The sequence below is a fragment of the Cynocephalus volans genome, chromosome 1, assembly GCF_027409185.1.
Source record: "Cynocephalus volans isolate mCynVol1 chromosome 1, mCynVol1.pri, whole genome shotgun sequence".
Lineage (NCBI taxonomy): Eukaryota > Metazoa > Chordata > Mammalia > Dermoptera > Cynocephalidae > Cynocephalus > Cynocephalus volans.
Window position 1 is genome coordinate 46106565 of NC_084460.1, and position 24793 is coordinate 46131357.

Genomic DNA, 24793 nt, shown 5'->3' on the forward strand with positions numbered 1-24793 from the left:
GGAAAAAACTAAACTAACATGTGCTTCTGGATTAGCTGTGTCTTCATTCTTCTATCACCCGCCTGAATTGCTGCCAGCACCCTGACATCCCAGATGGATGCAGGCAGGCTCTCCACCTGCAGGCTCTGCTGTCGAGGGGAGAGACACCCCCACCCCACTCCCCGCTCTCAATGGCCACATGCAAGGGGTTGTCTCAAGGTTATATGTGGGCTAGAGAGGAAACACACTCCTTTCGGTTTTCCTTTCTAAGGGAAGAATCCTGGAGAGATGGGTGGTAAAGGCAAGACACTCAGAAGGTAGGCTTCCAGGGTATGGTAAAAGGTTTATTTTCACCAAGCTTGGAAGCTTCCCAAGATAAGAAAAGAGGGAAAGGACAAAAAACAAATGTTCCACTGAATGTGTTACACACATAGTCTCTGAACACTAGCTCAAAACGGGGACCCAAGGGGACTAGAGTAACTAAGAATAGTCAGACACTATCATACCTGAGTTCCCCAAATGCAGGCACCCCAGCTCTCTGTAGCACTTCATGAGTTTACAAAGTGCTTTCGAGCCATCATCCCATGGGTAGAAAGTGGTCTAAAGTTACAAATCCAGCCTATGGTTGAAGCTGCCTGGTTTTAATCTTGCCAACCATGTGATTTTAGGAAAATTCCTTAGCAACTTACACTTCATCTGCAAAATGGGCACAATCGTAGTAACTCAATGTCATAAGAGAGGCCCATCGCCCAGGACCTGGACTAGAGCGGGTATTTAACAGGTGGTCATTTCTTACTGCTGTCAGCAACACTGTCGTCACCATGACTACTCTAACTTCATTGAGGGCCCAGGAGGTTGGTGGGAATAGCCCCTTCTTTCCTATGAGGAGCCCAAGGTGTGGCAATGATTTGCTTAAAATCACCCAGTTAATCGAGTCAGAACGTAGAAGTTCAACACCAGCAGTCGCAGTGGTGGAGCACGGAGGGTCAATGTGATGCCCTCACCTTTCATCAAAGTTAGTGGAAAGATGGGTCTTAAAGTGCAGACTTTGGTTTATGCTACTGAGAGACTTCAGGAGACCACAGCAAATGTTTTAGTAAAACTCGGCCCTCTGCTGAGGTCACAGTGCAGTGATCCTCCATGTCCTGATATACTTCTAAAAAACAAGCTACTAAAAGCAAGGTGTAAAACTGCATCTATAATTTACAAATGTGTTTTTGAATTTTAAAAAATATTTTAATAAAGAACAAAAGAAATTATAACATATGCAAAGAATTACCTCTGCAAGGATACTCAGATATTGATAACAATAGGTGCTTCCGAGGAAGAGACATGGGAGAATGAAGGTTTAGGACAGGAGGGAGACAGACTTCTCACTCTGTGCCATGAGCACATGGTAGCCATGCAAAATATTCTACATATTATCTAGACCTCAACATTCATTGCTCTGAAATTACTGAGTTCTTCAAGACAGGGCCAAATACAGCAAGAAGCTTTCATACACACAAACACACACAACACACAAACACATGCATGCACGCATATCCATACACACACACATACTCATATGGCACATGTACACATACATCACAAACACACATCCATGCATGTCCATACACACACTCACATGGCACATCACACATATACACACGGGTTCACACCCAAACACACACATGCATACATATGCACAAATCCTACAGAAATATAAAAATCATATGACCTTTTAAAGGATGTTACTTAACTCAATTCACCTTCCTTCCTCTTTAATGATACATACTACAGGATGATTCTGTATTCCAATTATGTTTCTACATATACGAGTACATGCACAAATTTAGAAAAAATCTGGGAAAATCTACTCCAGAACATAAACGGTAGTTATCGCTAGTTGGTGAGGATTACGGGTTATTTTTATCAACTTCTTTTTGATTCTACTACCATTTCTACCTTTCCTGTAGTGAGGACATTAGTACTTGTGATTTTAAAAGCTTTAAAAAGTTTTTTAATAGAAAAGAACCCACGGAAAAGACAAATGAATGAGTCATAGGGTTCATTCTAGATGCTCCCAGGACTATATCTCCTTGACCACTCACACCAAGAAACCAGTGCTTTAAACACTGTGTCAACACCAGGACCCCCTGCCCCCCACTGTACCCCACCTCCAACGCTGCCATTTAAATGTCCTGGAAATGATGAAATGCTGTCAGGCTGAGACCTGCTTGCTGAGGCCTCCGAGCAGTGTTTCCCTCTGGTCAGATTGTATCGATCCCATTTCCCTGTGAGTTACTGTGTGGTGGCAGGGAGGACCTAGCGTCCCTTGAGCTGTAACCGATAGCTGAATAAAGACACTTCAAGACTTCCGAAGTGGAATCTGCACAGGAAACAAATTTAGGAAATCCTGCTTTGTGTTACAGGAAATGAATCCTATGCCAACCGGTAGAAATTCCTCCAGTAGCTCCAAAGTAAAATGAATACTGGTTTCTGCATGTACTCTGTAAACTGACCTTGCCTAGACTAGTAATGTTTTATTGATATTGAATTTCAAAGCTAAGATTCTCAGTCAGCCCAGACTACGTGGAATTCCACAGAGATTTGGAAACAGTACGGCTTTCTGAAAGATTTTGCATAAACTGGATTTAGCTTCTTTTGTGTCCCATGTTGTATTTATATAAACATAGTTGTATTTTGTAGTACACATACTCTCAAGCCGTTTGGAAGGCTGATCAGTAAGATATTAACAGTGGCTACCCGTTTAGTTAATAGGATCATGGTTTACTTCTTTTCTTATCTGTCTCTTTACATGTTCTTCCATAAACATGAGATAACTGCAATAAAAAATAATAAAGTTGTAAAAGAAAAAAAAGATAGCAGTAAGGTAACACTGGCCTCTCTGAAGACACCAAAAGCCAAAGGAAAACACCTTTTCTTCTTTTTAAATCATGACTCTGAATCTTAGAAAAACAAGGCAAGTCTGAATGCAAGTGTAATTAATGGACAGAAGAGATAAAGCACTATTCTCTTCAAGAAAAAGGAGCCGAGAAGCACAAAGCATTCCATGAAAGATTTACCCTCATGGAAAAATCTTTGCACAGCCCTAAAACAAATATATCAAAGTTCAGTGGGAACAGGGTGTGGGACAGGCACTAAAGGCCTCCAGAGATGCATGTCAATAGCCAGCACGAATATCAGGAGCCCACAGACAGAAGTGCTGATCAGAATTTGAATTCCATTAAATGCCCATAACCTACTGATTCCCCATGGTAACTATCAAGAATATGGTCCTTTCTCACGTCTATCACTCCATGCTCCCGTTCCCAATGGGAAAAACCAGATCCAGCAGACTAAACCCAATGAGCTGCACAGAGAAGAAACGATGATAAACCTGCAAGATTTCCAGTCACTGCAGGGCAAGTCTGAGTAGATCAGTAGGCTCGCCAGACCCGCCCTCCCTCCCCATCTCTCTTCTACACACAATTCCCATCTCAGAAGTTGGCTGGGGCTGCAATGTTTTCCAGTCCTAAAAAGCCTGGTTCAAATGTCAACAGTCACGGATGAACTGGGTTTTACAGCTTGAGCTGTTCCACAAACACCCTGCTGGCTGGAAGGAGGAGTCTCCCAGGTGACAAATTCCACTGCCCCAGAAAAGGAGAAAGAAGCAACACGTCAGGGAAGGTGACGTCCAAGCGTCCTTTTATTTGTGAAATTTGGAAAAGGGTCTCATTGCGTTGCTCCCCACAATCACCATTAACCACAGGCTCACTGATGGCCACAGCTAATTTAGTCCAGACCTTTAACACACTTCATTCACTCAGAGAAGCCTCCTCCTTCTTAAAATCAACAACAATAACAACAACAAATTGGGAGCCCTTGTAACGTTGGTAGAAGAGAGAAGAGTAAAATAGTAAAAAAATAATAATAATAAAAAAATTCTGGAAGCACTCTGGTAATTGGTATCATGAGCCTAAAAAATACTCATTCAGTTTGACCCACAGGATTTACTGACTACCTATTAAAGGCCTCATGACAACCCTATTGTGGGTCCCATGTCACAGAAGAGTAGAGACACAGCAAGGAGGAGGAGCCGCCCAGGTGGGGAGCTGGGATCCCCCGACTCAGGTGCCACACTGTCTCACTCAGGCCACCGACCTAGAGACATGGGCTGCTGGCTTGTTTAGTGTTGACTGCACAGCGCCTAGCCCACCTAAAAATCCCTGCTGAATTAATGAACCCAATTGCACCATTTCTAGAAATATTAGGTATAAGGATGCTCATGGCAAAATGTTTATAAATACTGTTGTGAAAAATTAGGACTAACCCAAGTTCCAACAATATGAGAACAGTTAAAGATACTAGGGTGCATATATATGCAGTAATTCTAAAACAAACTGTTTTTAATATTTGAGAAAATTGGAAAGCAGAAATGATAAAATATTAGGTGAAAAAAGGAAGATACAAAAAGACATATTAAAATTGCCATCTTTAAAGAAAAAAATGTATGAAAAGATATTGGAAAGCTATGTATCAAAATGTTCTTCATGGCTTCTGAAAAATGACTTAGTTCAATAATTAAGCATTTGGGCTCTGAAAATGAATTCCTTGGGTTAAATTCCTGGCCCTGGCTAGTGCCACAAGATTAATTAGCAAAAGAAAATGGTAACTTTATCATGAAGCTACCTGGGAGACACCACCTTAGGCAAGGAATCAAAGTTAACAACATCATTGGAGATGCACCAGTATCAGGCACCTCTTGAGAGCATGCACAAAGACAAGCCACGCATGCAAAACCCAGAGTCCACAGCATAAGAAAATGTCAGACAGACATAATTGAGGGACATTCTACAAAATAATTGTAATCTTCAAAAATGTCAATGTCATTAGAGGGAAGGACAGCTGAGAAACTGTTCCAGGTTAAGAGTCTAAAAGGCAGGACAACTCAGTGGACCTGTGATCCTGGGCTGGCACCCGATCAGGAGGACAGTATTTTTTTCTTTTTAAAAAAGTAAGTCAGTGGGACAGTTGATGAAATTTGAGTAAGATCTGCAAGTTAGATAATAGTACTGTATCAATGTTAATTTCCTGATTCTGACGAATGCCCTTGTTTTCATAGGAAAAACCGTGAAACATGTAGGAGTAAAAGAAGATCTTGTCTGCAGTTTACACTTCGATGGTAAGAGAAAGAATGATAAATCAAATATGGGAAAATGTTAACATCTGAGGAATCTGGGCTTCGGTAAAGGGGAATTCCTTGTACTAATTTTGCAAATTTTTTAAGTTCTGAAATTATTTCAAAATTAAAATTTTTAAAAAAAATCCAGGTGACTTCAGGATAAATATTTAACCTGCCACTGACTTCCTTTTCTGGAAATAACAGTGCCTCTGCAGTTGCTGGGAGGATGAAATGAGATAACACACAGAAAGCCTTTTGAATGGGGCCCTCTGCACACCAAGTGCTGGAGGGATGGTAGCTACTGCCACCTTTTATGAGTGAGATGGCAACGGACTCATTTTCCTCTTTAGAGTTTTCTGAAATTTCCTAATTTTCTACACTGAATAAAAATTGCTCCCATAAGCAGAACAAGTTTCCTAGGATGAGCCGGCCAGTTAGCTTAGTTGGTTAGAACGTGGCCTTATAACACCAAGGTCACGGGTTCGGATCCCCATACCAGCCAGCTGCCAAAAATAAATAAATGTGTATAATTTAAAAAAAAAAAAAAAATGTTTCCTAGGAGGAAGGGAGGGAAACTAGAAGGAAAAAGACCAAAATGTTAACAGATCAGTGAAACACGGACCTGTGTCTGAACTACACTTGAGTTAGGGAGAAAGGACAGGTGCAGCTCTCATGCTGGGTGAGTTCTCCGCCTACACGTATGCAGGGAGTGTTTCTACTATGACATCCCAAAAGGGAAAGCAATTAGGGGCTTACAATAGACAAATATTAAAGGGGCAACTGTGCTGCCAGGGCCATGCTTTTGAACATGGAATCAAATGAATCCTCTTGGTTTCAGCAACAGAAGATGCTTAGATATGAATGACAATTCAAACATACATGGCTTACTGGACTTCATCAAAATTACAAACTTTTGTGCTTCAAAGGACACCATCAAAAAAGTAAAAAGATATCCCTCAGAATGGGAGAAAATATTTGCAAATTATGTATCTGATTAGGGACCTGTACCTTAAAGAACTCTTAAAACTCAACAACAAAAAGACAAAAATAAACCAATCAGAAATTGGCAAAGAATATGGGAAGACATTTCTCCAAAGAAGATATACAAATGGCTGGTAAGCACATGAAAAGATGCTCAACATTATTAGCCATCAGAGAAATACAAATCAAAATCACAATGAGACACCACTTAATATTCACTAGAACGTCTAGAATCAAAAGGACTGACAATAACGAGTATTGGAAAAGATGTAGAGAAATTAAAAGCCTCACACATTGCTGTAGGGAATGTAAAATGGTGCAGCCACTTTGGAGAACTGTCTGAAAGTGCCCCAAAAGGTTAAACACAGAGTTACCACATGACCCAGACATTCCATTCCTAGATGAATACTCAAGAGAAATGGAAATCTACACCCACTCAAAGACTTGAACACAAATGTTCATAGCAGCATTATCCATAATAGACAAAAAACAAAAACAACCCAAGTGTCGATTAATCGATGAATAAACAAAACATAGTATATCCATACAATGAAATATTATTCAGCCATAAAAAGGAATGAAGTATTGATACATGTTGCTATATGGATGAATCCTGAAAACACATGCTAAGTGAAAGAAGCTAATTCCAAATATCCACATATTACATGGTCCCATTTGCATAGAATGTCTGAAATAGGTAAATCTGTAGAGACAGAAAGTAGATTAGTGGTTGCTTAGGGTGAGGGTAGAGGAAGGAGAAGTGGGAAAATGGGTATGGGGTTTGCTTTTGGGGTGATGAAAATATTCTAAAATTGATTGTGGGGAGGGTTGCATAACGCTGCAAATATACTAAAAAAAAACCACTGAGCTGTATACATTAAATGGGTACATTATATGGTACATGAATTATATCTTAATAAAGCTTTTATTTAAAAAAAAAAAAAAAGTATGTGGCTTAAATGGGACCTTGTGCCCCTGTTGTGCTGGCCATCTGAGCTACAAATCAAGACCTCTCACACTACCCTAGTTCAGGACATATCTCAAGCCTGTGACTACTACTTTCAAAAGAGCAATCCCTTTCTGTATCTGAAAACGTGCCTCCCTGGCAGCACGGCACTACCCTGACTCCTGTCTACCCTGACAAGTCGCTTCCCTAGGAAACCCCCATTAGGGGCATGTGGAAAGTGGGCAGGGCATCTCCGTGTCTCACCTCGTCTGGGCTGGACGCCTGGTACACACGGCAGGAATCTTCGTACTGCTTCTCGGCCTCGGCCTGGTCGGTCACCCCGTTGGACTCATACACGGGAGTCACGTTGTGGCACAGCGCGATGGCCTTCACGGCTTCATGCACACGGCTGCTCATGGTCCGCCGGACCTTGGTAGTGACCGTGGGGCCCTTCTGAGCTGGGGGGTCCTGGGATTGCTATGGGAAGGAGAAATGAATAAGGAAGAGGACCAGAGAAAGGAAGAGTCTGAGAAGGATGGAAGAACAACCACAGAGTTAGTGCTTTTCTTTCTTCCGTGTTCAACACACGTAACTCAGTATATCTTTGGTGATGCTGCGGGAAATGACATGTAACTTCCAGAGTTCTGATCATTTATGCTTGGCAAAAAAAAAAAAAAAGCAAAATGAGGAAAGTAAGGCATAACAATTGAATGAATGGGGATAACTCTACCTGTGGACAGTGTGAATCTGTCTTCTTTGGGGTGGTGTCACGGGCCTCCAACAGAATGATGTCCCCACTGCACTGGCATTGTAGAGGAAGGATTCTCTACCTGGGTACTACTGACATTGGGAGTGGGCAGCTCTCTGTTGTGGGGACCATCCTGTGCATTGGAGGATGTTAGCAGCATCCCTCACCCCCACCCACCACAGGCCAGCACCATTCCCCTAGTTGAACCAAGACCAAATGTCTTTAGACATCGCCAAACATCCTGTGGAAGCCAAAATCATCCTTGGTTTAGAGCTGCTGTTTTAAAGGTACATTCTTCTTGGTTTACAGTAGAAGGCAACATCTTCAACAGATGCCCTACGGAAGTAACCAACAGTAACCAGCAACCCAGGACAGGCCCAGCAAGGCATCATCAGAAACAACTGGAAGAAAACCTGGCCAGTCGGAACTTACTGCAAAACGGTACCTAGCTCTCCACTGAAGGTAGACTTTGAGAGTATTTTAAGAGTAATTTTAACTGGGCTTAATTTTTCCCTTCCATGCTGACTTCAGACCCCGACTCTTGCCTAAGGAGCAGCTCCACTGCCTACACGGCCTCTTCCACACCTTTCAACACATGGCTGAGTCTCTGAAGGGCCAAGAAATGGGTTGTCTTGGCAAAATGGTTTCAAGCAGCATGGTAAAAAGAGCACTGAAGGTTAGGAAATCTGAGCCTTATTCTTGGATGGGTTGTTAACAGCTGTGCAACCTCAAGCAAGTCAGGTCTGCTCTTTGAGTTTCAGTTTCCTGTAAATGGGAGGAGTGGGCTAGAGAGGTGGTTTTCAACCCAAGCTCCACACCAACTTCCAAGGATCCCAAGAACCCTGCTCAGGTGTATACGAAATGGGAGACGGCCGCGGACAGCCCCATTCCTACCTGTGCTACCATCGGGCACCATCTAGGCCTTCCTTTGAAGAAAAGATTCTACTGCCTTGTAATATAATTTCAAAAATTAAGACCACTGGTGATAAAAACCACTTGTTAATAGTCTATGGCTCAGCATTCAATAAAATCCAGATGTCCTCCCATGGCCCACAGGGTCCACCCAATCAGCCCAGCCCATCTCTCTAGCTTTGCCTCCACCCCCACCATCTTTCTCCTCATTCACTCTGCTCTAGCCACACTGGCCTTTCTGTTCTTTGAACCCTGCCAAGCTTCTTCCTGCCTCAGGGCCTTTGCACCTGCTGTACCCTCTGCCTGGAACTCCATCCCCCTGATCTCTACACAGGGCTGGCTTGCTCGGTCTCATTGTTGAGGTCTGAATTCAAATGTTACCTCCTCCCAGTGGCCTTCCCTGAGGCCCCCAATCATGTTGCTCGTTACCCTCCTCACTGCAAGTCAAGCTTCCTCATCACCCTCTGCATCACTGTCTTCACTGTCAGGAAAGTGAAAAAAGTGGCTTGTTTCCTTGATGATCCTCTGTTCCATCACACCACAGGAACAGAGAACATGTCTCTGTGTGTTAGTCATCACTGTATTCTTAATACCCAGGGAAGTGCCTGGCATGCAGCAGATATTTGCTGAATGAATGAACAAATTAATAACTTAATATTCCTGAGATAGTGATGGGGAGTCCTCAATTAACGTGAATTTTCTTCCCCCATTTCCAAGAATAAATAAATATAAAATTCACCAACATCAGTGCCAGATTTTAAATCAATTTTGGACAAAGGATCACCTGCAACAGTCTGACTGCCTCCACAGTTAACTGAATTCCAGAAACTGGAAATGTTTATGGAGATACTGGATTCTACATTCCATTAAAAACATATTTATCCAACAGTAAAGAAGCAACCTGATCCTTCAGAATTAATCACATTTTTATACCCACGACACATGGTTGCCCAAAATGGAGAACAGATGTGTTACAAGAAACAAAATGACTTTCATTTAATTTTTTAATACTATTTTTAGTAGTGGCATTAGACTCCTCAGGTAATTAGACAATTACTAAATTATTCTGGTCACTGAGGGGACACACAATGCTCTGGCTTCCTGCTCTGTTAACCTCTGGTGTCAAGAGCACACGAGTTTCACTTCCAGGCCAAAGGGCACTGCATGGTAACAATAATTAGAGTAATGAATCAGAACTCTGGTTTAAATGAATCATGATTTGCCAAGTGCTTTTAATTACAAAGAATTTTACTCTGAAATTATAAAGAGGACTGAAGATTTACAGAAAGGTTCTCTCCACGGGTGAGACTAAATCAAGAAACTTTTTTTTTTTTTAAGTTCTGTAATTTATGTTCTAGCCACAGACACGTGTCTTCATTTTTGCCCACATTCCTCAGCACCTGGGCCAAATCATTATTTAACATTAGAGGCAATAACAAGACCTTTGACGAAGTAATTGCTGTGGTTGACAAGTTACAGTTAATGGAGTGTTGGAATGAAAGGCTGAGCTAAGGACATCCCTCACAAACTTCTGGATTTGGTAAAGCAATCTGATTTCATGTCCACAGAAATCAAATACTTCCTCTAATGTTTCAAATGTGGGATAACACAGAGCTTTGGGTTTTTGCATTCCAGGTGAAACAACTTCCAAGCAAGGCAAAAAGAAACACGGACAGGGGCCGAGCCCGTGGCGCACTTGGTAGAGTGCTGTGCTGGGAGCGCGGCGACTCTCCCGCCGCGGGTTCGGATCCCATATAGGAATGACCAGTGCGCTCACTGGCTGAGTGCTGGTCACGAAAAAGACAAAAAAAAAAAGAACCACGGACAGGCAGATTTTCGCAAAGGTCTCACGTTCAGATCAGGGGACCATTTGACAACAAATCAGAAGACATCACAGGTGACAGGTTTAAGGTCTCCACATCCGTTTATTTCTCTTTTAAATTAACACTTGTGTCCCTTTCCTACTAAGATGTTTCGGGGAGGAGAGGAAATAACCATTGGTGCTGAAACTGTCTCTTTTAATTGTCAAATAAAGGCTCATTTGCACACCGAGTGGGAATCCACGTCCATCATTAAGGCACTGACACTTACCAGGGCCTCGGCTAGGACGATGCCTCGTGTTTGGCCCGGTCTTCAAACACCCTCACATTCCCCATATGGAAGAGTTTCACTTTGTACAGTGTTTATCTGTAACCTCCTCCCCATCGGCCCTTTAACCTACACACATTTCTTCTTACTTAAAAAATACCAGGGGAAAACAAAAACAGATGTGGTATCCACAGAGGCAGGTTATGACTCTTTCTGCCCCGGGGGAAAAACCACTGGTCCTCTTATGGAGGGAAGAAGGGAGGGAAGACAAAACCTGCTCCACATGAGGTCAGAAGTGATTTCATAAGTCAATGTTAGGAGAGAAATTAAGGTCTCCATAGACAAAGGCCCCTGCCTTGGGCCTGTGGGTGGGAATCTCGCATGACATGATGCTGCAGAGTCATTCTACACCATCCCAGCCAACAAATGAAACCTGATGAAAAACTGGCTTCCATTTCCCATTAATGATCCACAGCAGGGCCATTTCTCAGTGAGAACTCCAAGCTGAATTACAGGAAAGATTACTACAAAAATTAAATGTTGAGTCACCATGAATACCAGTTTTCTTTCTAAATGCAGTTAAACCTTCATGTATGGGCATTCATCATATGAATGGATGTTATGAATGGGCTGCGACTGGTAGAAGCACACTACAAAAGAGAAGGAATTTCTGTTATGAGAGCCCTACCCTGCCCCTCCCGAAAAGCTCCAAGCTGATGATTCAATAACCTCAAAGGGTCACCATGACAGAGACAGGCTCGGAGCTGCTACTTCCAAATGAATCAGCTGAGTTACAGACAGATCAAGTGACTGAGTAAATGCTATGTTTACTATTGAATATTCATCTATATACCAGAAGGGTTCTCAGCTTGGATGATTTTACCCCTCATTTGGTAATGTCTGGGGATATTTTTGGTTATCACAACTGGGAGAGGGGAGGGACACTATAGCCATCCAGATGGCAGAGGCCAGGTATGCTGCTAAACATCCTACAGTGCACAGGACAGCGTCACCACGACAAAGAATGATCTCACCCCAAATGTCAACAGTAAGAATCCTGATGTAACGCTGGGAATCCTGATACAAAGCCACTGATCGATAAACCCAGAGCCAGGACTAGGGTAAACAAACGAAGCTGAATTTTGCTAGCGCAAGGTTGGAACCTGTCTTCATCTAAAATTTCAATATTTTGTTCCTCATAGATTTTTTTGCATTAGGGTTTTTAAAAATATTGTATTAAAATATGATTTACTTTGATCACTGAGTTTTGGCACCCCATTAAATTTGCTTCCTAGGCAAGTTTCTTACTTGACTTACCTTAGTATGGGTCCTATTACAAAACCATTAAAAATAATCACAATGAGAGACATGACGGAAAAGAAGGAAGTTGGATAGTATTATTCTAGCAGCAGTTCTTAACCAAGGAGGCTTAGAATAACCAATAAAGATTTTTAAACACACACACACACACACACACACACACAGTTTTTGTTTGTTTGTTTTGTTTTATTTTTAAACTTTACAGGCAATTCTAGTGCTCCACTCTAGTTAAAAAGCATGACAAGGAGGCTGGCCACTTAGCTCAGTTGCTTAGAGCACAGCTTTATAACATCTAAGTCATAGGTTCAGATCCCTGTACAGGCTAGCCGCCAAAAATTAAATAAAATTAAATTTAAAAAAAAAGAAGCATGACAAGAATATGATGTCTTCCTGTTGAAAAGAAAAACAAACACACAGAGAAACAAAGCACACATCTGTCCAGATACACAAATGCAGAACACCTGGTTTGGCATTTTATACACCCAAGTGTTTAATATTGGTTATTGCTGAGTGATGTGAATACACGTGACTTTAATGTTTTCTCTTCATGGTTATCTATATTATTACTTTTTTCTGCAGCAAAAAAAAAAGTATCATAAATAAATAACAGAGATTGTTTTAAATGAGCAAAAATAATATAACAGTGATTAAGAAAAACTCTTCCTCGAGAAGACATAAACTGACCCGTCCATGTGTTTCCTATGGGTGTAGAAAGTGAGAAGAATACTGTATGGCACACAATAAGTAATGACAAACTAAATGTATCAGATGCATGCGTGTCTTGGGCAAGAAAATAAACCACAAACTCATATGCTCATTAAAAAAAAAAAAAAATCTCAGTGTATTCCAATCCTAAGAACAAATCCTAAAACAATATTGGAGACAAAATATTAAGTGAAAAATGACAGTTCACAGATCAAAGTGCGTGGAATAATCCCAATTATGTTTTTTGAAAAACATGAATTTATGTCTACAAAGCAGGCTAGAAGGGCATACACAAGCACCAGTGGTGGGCATCTGTGAAGCAGGTGCCACAAAGTTCCATCCACAGTCGTTTATTTTTCTCTCAGATGCACAGGTCAACAAGAGTTAAACAAAGGTATTTCCACTTGCTGGGGGCAGGAGAGGTAAAAGCAAAACAGACTACTGCAAACTCTAAGTAATACAGACCAATTGTCTCAAAATATTGTGATCACATAACACATTGGGACAAAAATTTCTGAGTACCCTCTACATATGCATATTTAACTTCGCATATATATTGTATTGTACTACCGTGCACTCTGTAACAATAAATGAGATTCTAAAATAATATGATAAAAATGAAAAACAGCATCTCTCACACAATTTGCTATATCTCGAAATAACATATAGTCAGGGTAAAGGGCACTGAGAATGACAGATTTAAATTTACATTTCAAATCATCATATCTGTTATTTAACCATAAAAAAGAATGAAGTACGAATACATGCTACAACCTGGAAGAACTTTAAAACATTATGCTAAATGAAAGAGGCCAGATAAAAAAAGGCCACATGTTTATATGAAATATAAATTCATTTATATGAAACCTCCAGAATAAGCAAATTCATAGAGACAGAAAGTAGATGACTGGTGGCTGCCAGGGGCTGCGGGAGTGGAGAAAGGGGTTTTGGGATTTAAGGTATGTGAGGTTTCTTTTTGGGGTGATGAAAATGTTCTGAAATTAGATAGTTGCAATGGTTGCACAGGGTTGTAAATATACTAAAAACACTGAATCACATTTTAAAAGGGCAGTTGTTATGGGTTTTAAATTATATCTCAATTTTTTTTTTAAAAAGGTACCAATAAACAAATAAGCTGGGGGGTGGGGGATCACCCTGTTACTGTTTTCTCTCACAATGTGTTTGCCATTTTCTTGTTGTTTACTTGGCCTTGTATTAATAACCTGGAGTTCTCCTGCAGGAATCTTTTAAAACCAGCTGCTCCCTTTATGAGGTTAGTTCAGTTAAATAACATCCTTAAACCAGTCACCTGGACACTCATAAACTGCCATCTACATTTCAATGCTTTGAGAACAAACAATGGTAGAGTCCCAGCTCCTTCCACAGGACACCTCAAGGACCGGACCTAAGGGCCGGCCCATGGCTCACTCGGGAGAGTGTGGTGCTGATAACACCAAGGCCACGGGTTCGGATCCCTATATAGGGATGGCCGGTTAGCTCACTTGGGAGAGCGTGGTGCTGACAACACCAAGTCAAAGGTTAAGATCCCCTTACAGATCATCTTTAAAATTAAAAAAAAAGGACTGGACCTAACAAAGGCTTGTCTGATATATATGGAGTGATGGTCCCTGGGTCAATCCTGAATACTATTCATAAGATTTAAATTTTGCATTAATTCTGGGGATGAAAATGAAATGTAAACAGACGCTCTCATCTTTTCTTCCTGCCCACAGTCATCTTGCAAACTCCACCTTGGAGTCCACAGACTCAGATACTCACGTTCTGAAAAAGAAGGGCGAACCTCACCTTCACAGAGACTGTTCTCAAACTCTGCTGTCCTCTGGATCACTTGGTTCACCTATTAAAACTGCAGGTCTGGGCACAACTCTGAGGGCTCCTGACTCTGGCCCAAGCAATCTGGCCCAGATTTCTCATGCTTTAAGAAACACTGTTATAAAATCCTACTATGAAACTCCAAAAGTTAGAGGAGTGACTGCAATGGCCAGAGAAGATATTCTTCGGGTGGTGGCCACATTCTAAGATTGGATGGTTGTGATGGTTCCACAACTCTGCAGATTTACTAAAAACCATTGAATTATGATAAACATGGCTCAATTTTATGGGATATAAATTTTAACTCAATAAAGCTGTTAAAAAAACACATGAGAAAGCCTTCATAGGTCTCATCACAAAAGTATTCATGTGCTTCCTGCAGGATATTTAGATGTCATGAGAGAAAGATGTACATGGCCTCGCTGGGGTGAACTTGTACTAGAATTCTGAGCTCACACCAGCCTAAGACCTAACCCTACAAAATTAGCTATTTTAGACCCACCACCAGAATGGGCAAATCAATTTATGAGCTTCCACAAAGGAAAGAGTCTGAGGTAGAGTTCATGGTCAGAAATGTTGTTTTCTGACTTTTAACACTTTACAAGGAGTGGTATCGGTGGTAAATCAAAAATGACCCATAAAAGCTGAAATATGCAAATATCCTGGCAGGATGGCTTCTGCAAATCCCACAAGCTCTTAAAAATACCACCAAAATGGGCGAGGGTGTGTATCTGGCCAGGAGCACACACCACCGCCCATGAAACTGTCTATATAACTGTCAACACATGTGTTTGACAGGGAAGCAGATACGTAGCCGGGTGTTGATAAGCACCACAGGCCAAACAACAAACCCCCTCAGAAGGAGCTGGGTTGGTGGCTCAGAGGGAAGAGCCTGTACAGGACACGGAAATGAGGTGGCTCACCCTGCCCTAAAGGCCGGGAGGCCGCGTGTGCTGAGAAGAGAAGGGTATTGGGAATTATATCTCAATTCAGCTGTTAAAAAACGCAAATCAATTGCTCCGGGTATGGAAACAGAGGGCTTTACCTGGGTGTAAATGCTAAAAATGTGGCTCTGTACTTCGTCCATTGAGTCGAGGCCATAGGCCACTGTTCCCAAGTGCAGCCGTTTGAAAACCATCTCATTCTGCGTAAGAGTTCCTGAAACACAGGACAAATGAGTAATTGTGCCTGCGTCCCAGGGCATTATTACCATTAACAGTAACGACAGCTGCTGCTTTCTGAGAGTTCACTATACATCACACGCAGGCTTCAGTACTGCCCCGCTGGAGTAGGATCCGTGGTATTTTGTCTGCCTAGAATCCCATTCCCCTTGAAAATGGCATCCTAAACTTCCACGGGGAAATTACCATGCCATTCCCTGGGGTGACCCAGGAGGACTCTCAGTCAGGGTGCCTGACTCGTTCCATTGGCCAAGAGGGTGACACATGACATACTAGGCCAATCAGATTCTATCTTGAAGGAACCTGAACCTTGAGCAGAAAGACACACAGATGGAAGATGAGTAGAGTCCAGCCACCCCAACAGCAGAGCCCTACAGTGACCATTCCGGGGGTCCTGAGGCTGACATGTCCACAACTTTCCTGGTTCCTCTCCTTCCTGAAACCTCCCTTTTCTCTGATTTGGTGAGCCACCCAGGATCTCTGCAACGGCTTCCCTTCCACGCCATGGCCACTAAATGGTAGAGATGAAGCTTCAAGCCAGACTCCCCAACTCCCCGATCTTTGCTCTTTGCCATTATGATAACCTCATAGCTTGACAGACGCTAAACTGTGGAGCAGTATCGGGTGTTGTTGTGAGACCAGGACTGAAAGCCAGACTGCCTGAGTTCAACCCTGTTTCAGCCACTATGTGCTGTGACACGTCACTTAACCTCTCTGTGTCACATGTTACAGGAGGAAACACAACTTAACTCACAAGGTTAGGGTGGGGACTAACCAGGTAAACTGCATATTAACACCCCAGAACAGTGCTTTGCACACAGTCCTATGTAAGGGTTTGCTATAATCACCACTGTCATCAACAAGTAATCAATCTCTGCCAAAAGGTGAAGAGAATAAAATAGCAGCATTCATGCATCTCTCCTACGTCCAGAGAGAGAATCCAAGATTTTGGTCAAAGCCCTGGTGCACCTTCCTTCACCTGGAATCCCACACAGGCCCAGGAAGCAGCTCACCTGTCTTGTCTGTGAGTAAGTAAGAAATCCTGCCCAGCTGCTCAGGAATCGTGCTGGAGCGGACCACGGTGCCAGGGATCTTTGAATCCCTCCGAATCACCCAGCTGTACACAATCTTGCCCATGTCCAGGTTCACGCGCAAACTAGTCAGAAAACCAGAGCACACAGATTAGCAGGACAGATGTGAGGTTCCTGGTATCTTTCTGTGAATGACAGGGACTCTAAATACGTTTGTGCCATAACATCTGGACTCACACCCTACAGAAGTGCACTGCTGGGGCTGAATCCACAGATTTAACAAGAATTAACCCATCATCAAATAATGCACTAAACAAATCATTATTTTCATGAATTGATTCCGTTATGGACCAAAGTCACTTAAAATATAGAAAGGGCAGCTGTTTCAATCTTACTTTTTTTTTTAATAAATATTTTTCATGCTCTATTCATTTTTTAAATTGTGGTAACATATACATAAATTTTACCATTTTAATCATTGTAAGTGTACAGTTCGGTGGTGTTAAGTACATTCACACTGCAGTGCAACCATCACCATCATCCCCCTCCAGAACTTTTTCATCTTCCCAAAATGAAACTCCATACCCATTACACAATAACTCCCCATCGCCACCCCACCCATGAATCCCCTGGGGAGCTCCATCCTACTTATGTCTCTATGAATCTGACTACTCTAGGTACCTCACATAAGTGGAAGCTCACACTACCTGTCCTTTTGTGTCTGGCTCATTTCATAATGAGCATAATGTTCTAAAGGTTCATTCACCTTAGTGTATATGCCAGAATTCCCTTCCTTTGTATGGCTGAACAATATTCCACCGTATGTGCTATATTCATTTTTTAAATATTATTTTGTTGCAAAAGAATAAACAAATCTTCAAATTGACTCATAATCCTGTAAACTAATCAAACTGCTTGCCATTTTACTGGCTAGCCCTAGGCCATATGAAGATTCAATCCACTAATTTTTAACCATGTTATAGACAGAACTTTAAAGCCTACAATTTCACCAAGCAGCACACCATAATAAACATGTTTTGCTAGCAATCGGGTAGATTGATTTATTCTTGGATACCATCATCCCAAGCACGTTGGTTAAGGCACAATCCCCTTGTGTGAGTCACGCTCTCATGCCAAAAACTACAATCTCTGTCCTCAGAAAAAGACAGATTCTAACCAGGATGATATAAATATGCAAAACAGCAAGACAATATATAAGATAATATATATCAAATATAAGAGAGAATATAGCACTGAAAGTTTCAAGAAAAAAGATATTTTGTTTAAGAAATATTTACTGATTACTACAGGGAAAAAGTAGAAACAAGTATTCAACAATATGGGAAAAAAACAGATTGCTGTATCTAGAATATATAACAGAACATCTCTAAAAAATGATGGGGAAACTGGCTGGTTGGCTCAGTCAGTTAGAGCATCGTGTTACAATACCAAGGTCAAGGTTTCGGATCCCCTTTCTGGCCAGCCACAAAACAATAAAGAAAATAAAAAGTGATGGGGTACATTTGATGTGAAAAGTTATTTACAACATACTGCTCTAATTTTTTTTAAAAGGCAGATTTATGTAGAACAAAATCTCCTTTCTCTAAAATAGAAAGCAGTCTAGAAAAAAGATATATCCCAAATTATTAACCATGATTTTTGTTTGGTCATGAGATTAGAGGTGATTTTTATTTTCTTCTTTTACTAATGCGGATCTTCATTTATTTTCTACTATGAAAATCCACTACTTACATCATTTTTAAAAACCATTTATTCTGCTTCCAAATTAGGTATGCAAATGATTGGCATGCACCACCAAGCTTCCATTGCTATCTATGGCAGACAGTGCTAATCAATCACAATATTATTTCTTTTTGTGCCTAGACTCAGATTCAGAATCCTTCTCAACACAGCATTCCCAACAGCCACTACCAACTGCACAGGACCGGCAGGTAAGATGAACCCTAAACGGCATCCGTAGCATAGACTGGTCAAGGCAAGGAAAGATGTTTTGAGCAGAGAGTGATTCAAGAAAGGATACTTTATGGAAGAACGTGCCCCTCCAATGCTATAGCCACAGAGCGTGGTTCATACTCCTGACCCTGCTGGTTCCTGGTCACCACTCTACAAAGACACCAGCTCCTTCTAAAAACCACAACCATGATCTTTGAATGAGTAAAGAAATCATCACAGCCCCCAAATACAAACTCAACCCCTGCTTACCTGATGGGAATGATGTTGGAAAACAGGAGGAGGAAGCGGATGATCTGCAGGTACCAACGACCCGCGAAGTGCTGAAGGGCAACCATGACCAGCGAGACCACCACCAAAGCGCCAAATAGGATCTTGGTGAGGCAGTTCACTTCCAGGTCAAAGAGGCCAATCTGTGGCACCAAGCACAAGGGGCAGCTTGAGACTACTGGGTACAGCCCACAGCCTACCTGGCAAGCTGGTCCTTCACCTATGAACACCTCCACCCCAGGTGAGACAATGGAATCCACCGATCCTCCTGTCTCTGGTCTGAGAAGACTAGGCTCCATAGGCTGGAGTTCAGATCAGACATCGAAGGGACCTCAAGGAATTCCGATTTCCAAGTTTCTTGGTAACTTAAGAAGATTTAGACTTAAAAACACATGAACAATTTTCTGCTGCGGCGGGTTGCACTGTGTGCTGCCTAGCCCCTAGCACCCTACACTGTGGCCCCATAAAATGACTCGGCTCCTACACTCTCATCATGGTGTCACACATTAATTCACTACTGCCAAAAGTTGGGGGCACATACCCCTGTGGCATGTGATTTTTAGGTGCTGTATTAATGAACATTGGTATCTTAATACTTATATATTTATTGTCACATGTAGTACAAAAAAATTTAACTAGCACATCAAATCCATAATGCCACAGAAATACAGCCCAGGATAGGGCTAAAGCATCAAATAAATGACGTTATTGTTGTAATGATGGTTGTGACAGTGTGGCCAATAGAACAAAGTTTGGGAAACAGCATTCCTTCATGCTACTGACAAAGGACATCATTCTGCAATGTTCTGACCCTTAAAAATTGAGGGGGTGGGGCTGGGAGGGAGGGTCTTGGTGGGAAACGAGCGATGATGGAGGCATCAGACCACAGCTACGACCCCGCAGCCAGGCCCCAGCCCGTCACTCAACATGGGTTTGGGTCCTGCGGGCCAGCCCCTCCTGCTGCACGGCCTGGACAGAGCATGCCTTGCCTGTAAGGTGAAGAAGGGCGCCAAAGCACCTGCACTCCAGGGCTGCCGCAAGCATCAGGTAAGACACAGGTGAAGGAAATAACACCACCTGGCAAGTAGCACACCCTCAGTCATTTGCTCTAACGATTCAAAAAGCTTTTAAAGTTTCATGTATTCATATACACGTGAGTACAAATTTACATACTGTATTATGTATGTGTGTATACACACATGAGGGCACTTCAAAAAAGTCATGGAAAGACTCATTATTTTTTAGCTCCTTTTTTCCACAAACTTTGTGAAGTACCCTTGTATATGCATGAAAAGATAGTATGTTTGTATAAATGAAATACCACTGTTCGGGATTTCTGTTCTAAATCTAGTTGCTGACCCCACCAACATGGGTCATCAATAGACATGGGATCAACACATCCCACGACCTCTTACAGACCTTACTTCGGGGATTTGAGGTATTCATGACGCTCCGGAGTTCTCTGCCGGTATAGAGAACGACACCCACAACAGTACCTAAAATGAGAAAACAAAACCCAAAGAAATATAGAGGCTTACAAAGAAATATTAAGTCAGGCTTGCAAGTAGAAGAGTCTGGCCTGCTTGAGAGAATGTTTGCTAAATCCAACAGCCACACCAGAATGTCAGAAATTCTACATTGGGGCCAATGATCTATGGCTACACTGACCAGCAGAATAGACACGAGCCACATGCAACTATTTAAGTTCCATTAAAATTAAATACAGTTCCCCACTCTTACTAGTCACATTTGAAGTATTCAATAACTACATAGGCTACTGACTGCCTCAGGGGACAGCAAAGATATAGGGCATCCGGTCTATGGGGTCCAGCAGGCTCTACTAGCAGGAGAGTCGGGGGAAGAGTGGTTTGTCCTTTGCACCCCTGGCCTTAGAGGTTTCCAGCAGTGCCCAGAACATTCCTATCTTCATAAACTATTATGGAAACTTATGAACACACCTTTCTTTTTAGAGCACATTCTTCCTGGTGAGTCTGATTCCTTTCAGATTCTGTGCCTAACTTGACCAGATGACACCCCTTTCTTGAAAACTTCCCCACCCTCTCCCATCCTCCAGGCACAATAAGGAAAGGCATCAATTCTTCTAAAAATAAACAATTTACAGAAGAAATACAAACAGCCAGTTAACGTTAGAAAAGATGCTCAATCCAGTGAATAATCAAAGAAATGCAAAATAAAACAGTCTATCCCCATTAGATTGGCAAAAAGTCAGAGGACTGACAACATCCAGTGTTAGCCACGAGGCAGGGAAATGGGTCTTATCACACACTCCATTGGCTGAAGTGTATATTGGTACAATCTATTTGGGGGAAAATTCAGCAATATCTATCAAAAATGTGCCTGTCTCCACTTTTCAGTGTATGCCAAGAAAACGTTCAATACAGTAGGGAAGACAGACAATAAAGAAGGAAACCAAGAAACAAGACCAGCAGGGCAAGTGGGTGGGGTTCATACAAAATGCAGGCAGAGGCACAGATGAGACAGGGAGGTAGGAGGGAGAACACAGCTCGGCTCGTACTGGGCAGTCAGAGAAGCTTCTGAGTTGACGACATCTGAGCTGACACCTGAAACATGAGAAGGGGCCAGCCCTGCCGCGCTCTCAGGGAAAGTCCAGGAACACAAACATTTCAGTCTCTGCTGGTAAGAGAAGACATCTACCCTTGCTCCTGTCCCCCCTCACTCTCAGGGATGGCACCATGAGAGGGAGACACCAACACTCAAAGAGCTTCCAACACCTCTGCGGTAAAAAAAAACCCCGACCCTAATGCAGTGCTGTGACTATGTCTCTGGACAAAGAGCCCTAGGAGGAGCCACCAAAGTTCCTCTCAAGTTTAATGCAAACAGTGTTCTCCTGCTTAAGGCGGGCCCCTGCCAGAGCAGCACTCGGCAGATGGCAGGCTCCTGTGAAAGCAGGCGGCCCCTGTTGCTGTAGCAGATGGCTGGACAGTGGGAATCAAGCTTGGGCTGAGCTCAGGTGGATATACGGCCACTGTATCCACTCCTGAGCAGACGCAGCTCAGCTTCGGTCCCCGATGCCCAGGTTAGAGTGAGCTGTAATAACAAGGGGTGTGTCTCCCACATGGGCTCAGCCCACCCTGATGCCATCGAATGCTGCTAAAAATGGCCCTTCCCACCCAACACCTCCCTGTGCTCAGGACCGAAGCTCTGCCTCCAGGAGACCCAAACCCTGAGCTCATCCTGAGCGTGACTACCACTCCAAGAGAAAGCACACCCCGCAGCCCACGTGTGCTCATCGGCTTGGTCTGCACCATGTTCCCAAGGTTTTGAATTGGTTGCCAACTTTTAAATTCAGGAGCTTTCATATAAAAAAAAAAAAAATCTGACATCTCTGGCTTCTCCTGGAAAAGTGGAGGATTCAGTGACACCGGGTCCACATTCCTCACAGTATAACCAGCTGGTGTTGAGTGACAGTCACCCCTTTAGACGGGCACGTACTTTAGCTCACTGCCGTCCCCATCCAACCCAGCCTACTCAAAGCTGTTAAGTCCCCTGCCCAATTTGCAACTCTTGACCCCAACCTCTCCACCCTCGGGCCTCTGATCCCCTTTCCCTATGTTGTCACCTCTGAGGTCCCTCTTTGCTGTCAGCATTCTCTTCACTCTCACCCTCCACAGCCCGCAGACCACGGAACTCCTTTGATAATCCCACCCAGTCCCCACCTGGTTTCCCCAACAGGTTGGGTGATCATCGTTGGGCATTTCACGACGTTCTTACTAACTATCCAGAACAACACGGTTCTGCTGGGGTCAAGGCTACCCTATGACCCTTTTGTACCTCATCCACAATGAGATAAATGCTGAACCCTGAGGGTGAGCATCCAGAAACTTTTTGAGCAATGTGACACTGCTGCTGCACTTGAGCATGTGATCAGAGGACAAATCTCATTGACTGGGTATAGACCAGATGGGCATTATCAAATTCGTGTGGCAAGGAGCACACAGTGTGACTGCATGCTGATCCTGCACAGTAGTAAGACCACAAATCGATCTGTGACAGATTGGGGGAAATCCCAACAAACTGGCCCCTCACCACTGAGAGTTTGAGAAGAACTGGGCTAGAAGGCTGGGCTCCGTAACAGCCAGGCCACCTTCTCTGCCAGGCCCTGGGCCTCCCCATCCCTTCCCTTTCCATCGCTCCAGGGACTCCTCAGCTTTGCAGAAGTGTGCGGATTACCATGGCAACCGCATCCTCTGCAGAGTGATGCTGGCCAATGCAGGTGGACCCTCAGCACTGCTCAGCAAGCTTTCTTATTTCTCTTTCAAAGGATAACGGCGGGTTAAATTCTAAGGGGAACACAGAAACGAAATCTTACATAATTAAGATTACTCTTGCTGGCTGTTTCTTGAGTTGAGCACCAGAAGGAAATGGCTTGCGTTTAGCTCCACGTTTCCAATAGAATCAGAGCACAGTTACATGTCTACTCAGTGAGATGCAGGGGAAACTAAGGCCAATTAAGGAAAGACTAAATGCCCAGCTCCTCATATGTTCGTGTTTCTATGCCCACTGAAGGGCATGGCAATGTCATCGGATAATGGAATCACTGCTCTCCATCTCCCTCTCTGTCTCTCTCCCCCTACCCCCCACATAACCAAGCACAAAGAGAGGAATTCAGATAAAAGAAAATGCCACTTCAACCCCACAATGTGCTTCCCATGAACTCTGAAATCTTGACTGCATCTTCAACGTGCCAATTTGCCTTCCACTCCTCTCCTCCCAGGAGATAACCTCTCTAAGGCTGTGTGACTTTGGGCTAGTTGCTTAACCTCTCTGAAACTCAGTTCCTCATTCCATTAGATGTCCTCATTTAATGCTGTGAGACCAAAACAAGAGAATGGCAGCAAAATACTTGGTAAATAAAACAAATAAAAGATGAATTATTATTTTAATCTCTGAGATTAAGACTGACAAACCCTGGGCTGGCTGGTTAGCCCACGTGGTTAGAATGCGGTGTTGTAACACCAAGGTCAAGGGTTCAGATCCCAGACCAGCCAGCCACCTCCGCAAAAAAAAAAAAAAAAAACGTGAAAAAAGACTGATAAAAACCCTTTCAACCTCACTTGAATTACACTTCAGAATTCTCATTTTCACCAAAATCATTTTCCTTTTTACTCATTTCAGAGGAAACACATGGAACTGTCTCCCATTTCCTCCCATCTCAAACTCCCAGCGAACCATCTCACAAGGGTAGAGACAAGCATCTCCTAATGCACCACTGTAGCCCTGGGACCTAGCAATGGAGCTTGGCATACAATAGGTGCTCAATAAAGGTTTGCTGCATGGAGAGAAGGAAAGCAGGAAGGAAAAAGAAAATTGCCAGAAGGAAAACCAAACGTATCTATTATTGAAATGTTAGTATCATCAAAACAAGTGCCTAACCAAATGAATCTAGGCTATGAGAAGTCAAGGTAACGGTTACCTTGTAGGTAGAGCTGGGGGGACTGGAAGAGGGTTGAGGGGAGCTTTGGGGGGCTGACCATATCCTGTTTCTTGATTTGACTATTGGTCACATGGGGCATTCCCTGTTAAAATCCACTGCATTAGTCCATTTTGTGTTGCTATGACAGAAATACCTGAGACTGGGTGATTTATAAAGAAGAGAGGTTTATTTGGCTTACGATTCTG

General features: G+C 42.8%; 1 protein-coding gene across 1 annotated transcript in view; it reads right to left on the minus strand.

Moving 5' to 3' along the window:
• Nucleotides 1–24793, minus strand: part of ATP9A (ATPase phospholipid transporting 9A (putative)) — a 126003-nt gene that overhangs the window by 41974 nt on the left and 59236 nt on the right. Inside the window, exons 10-14 of the mRNA XM_063092336.1 lie at nt 20552–20628; nt 19115–19275; nt 16874–17016; nt 15725–15837; nt 7338–7550 (exon numbers count right to left, since the gene is read on the minus strand). Coding sequence (XP_062948406.1) covers nt 7338–7550; nt 15725–15837; nt 16874–17016; nt 19115–19275; nt 20552–20628 — 707 coding nt within the window. The remainder of the gene's footprint in view (nt 1–7337; nt 7551–15724; nt 15838–16873; nt 17017–19114; nt 19276–20551; nt 20629–24793) is intronic.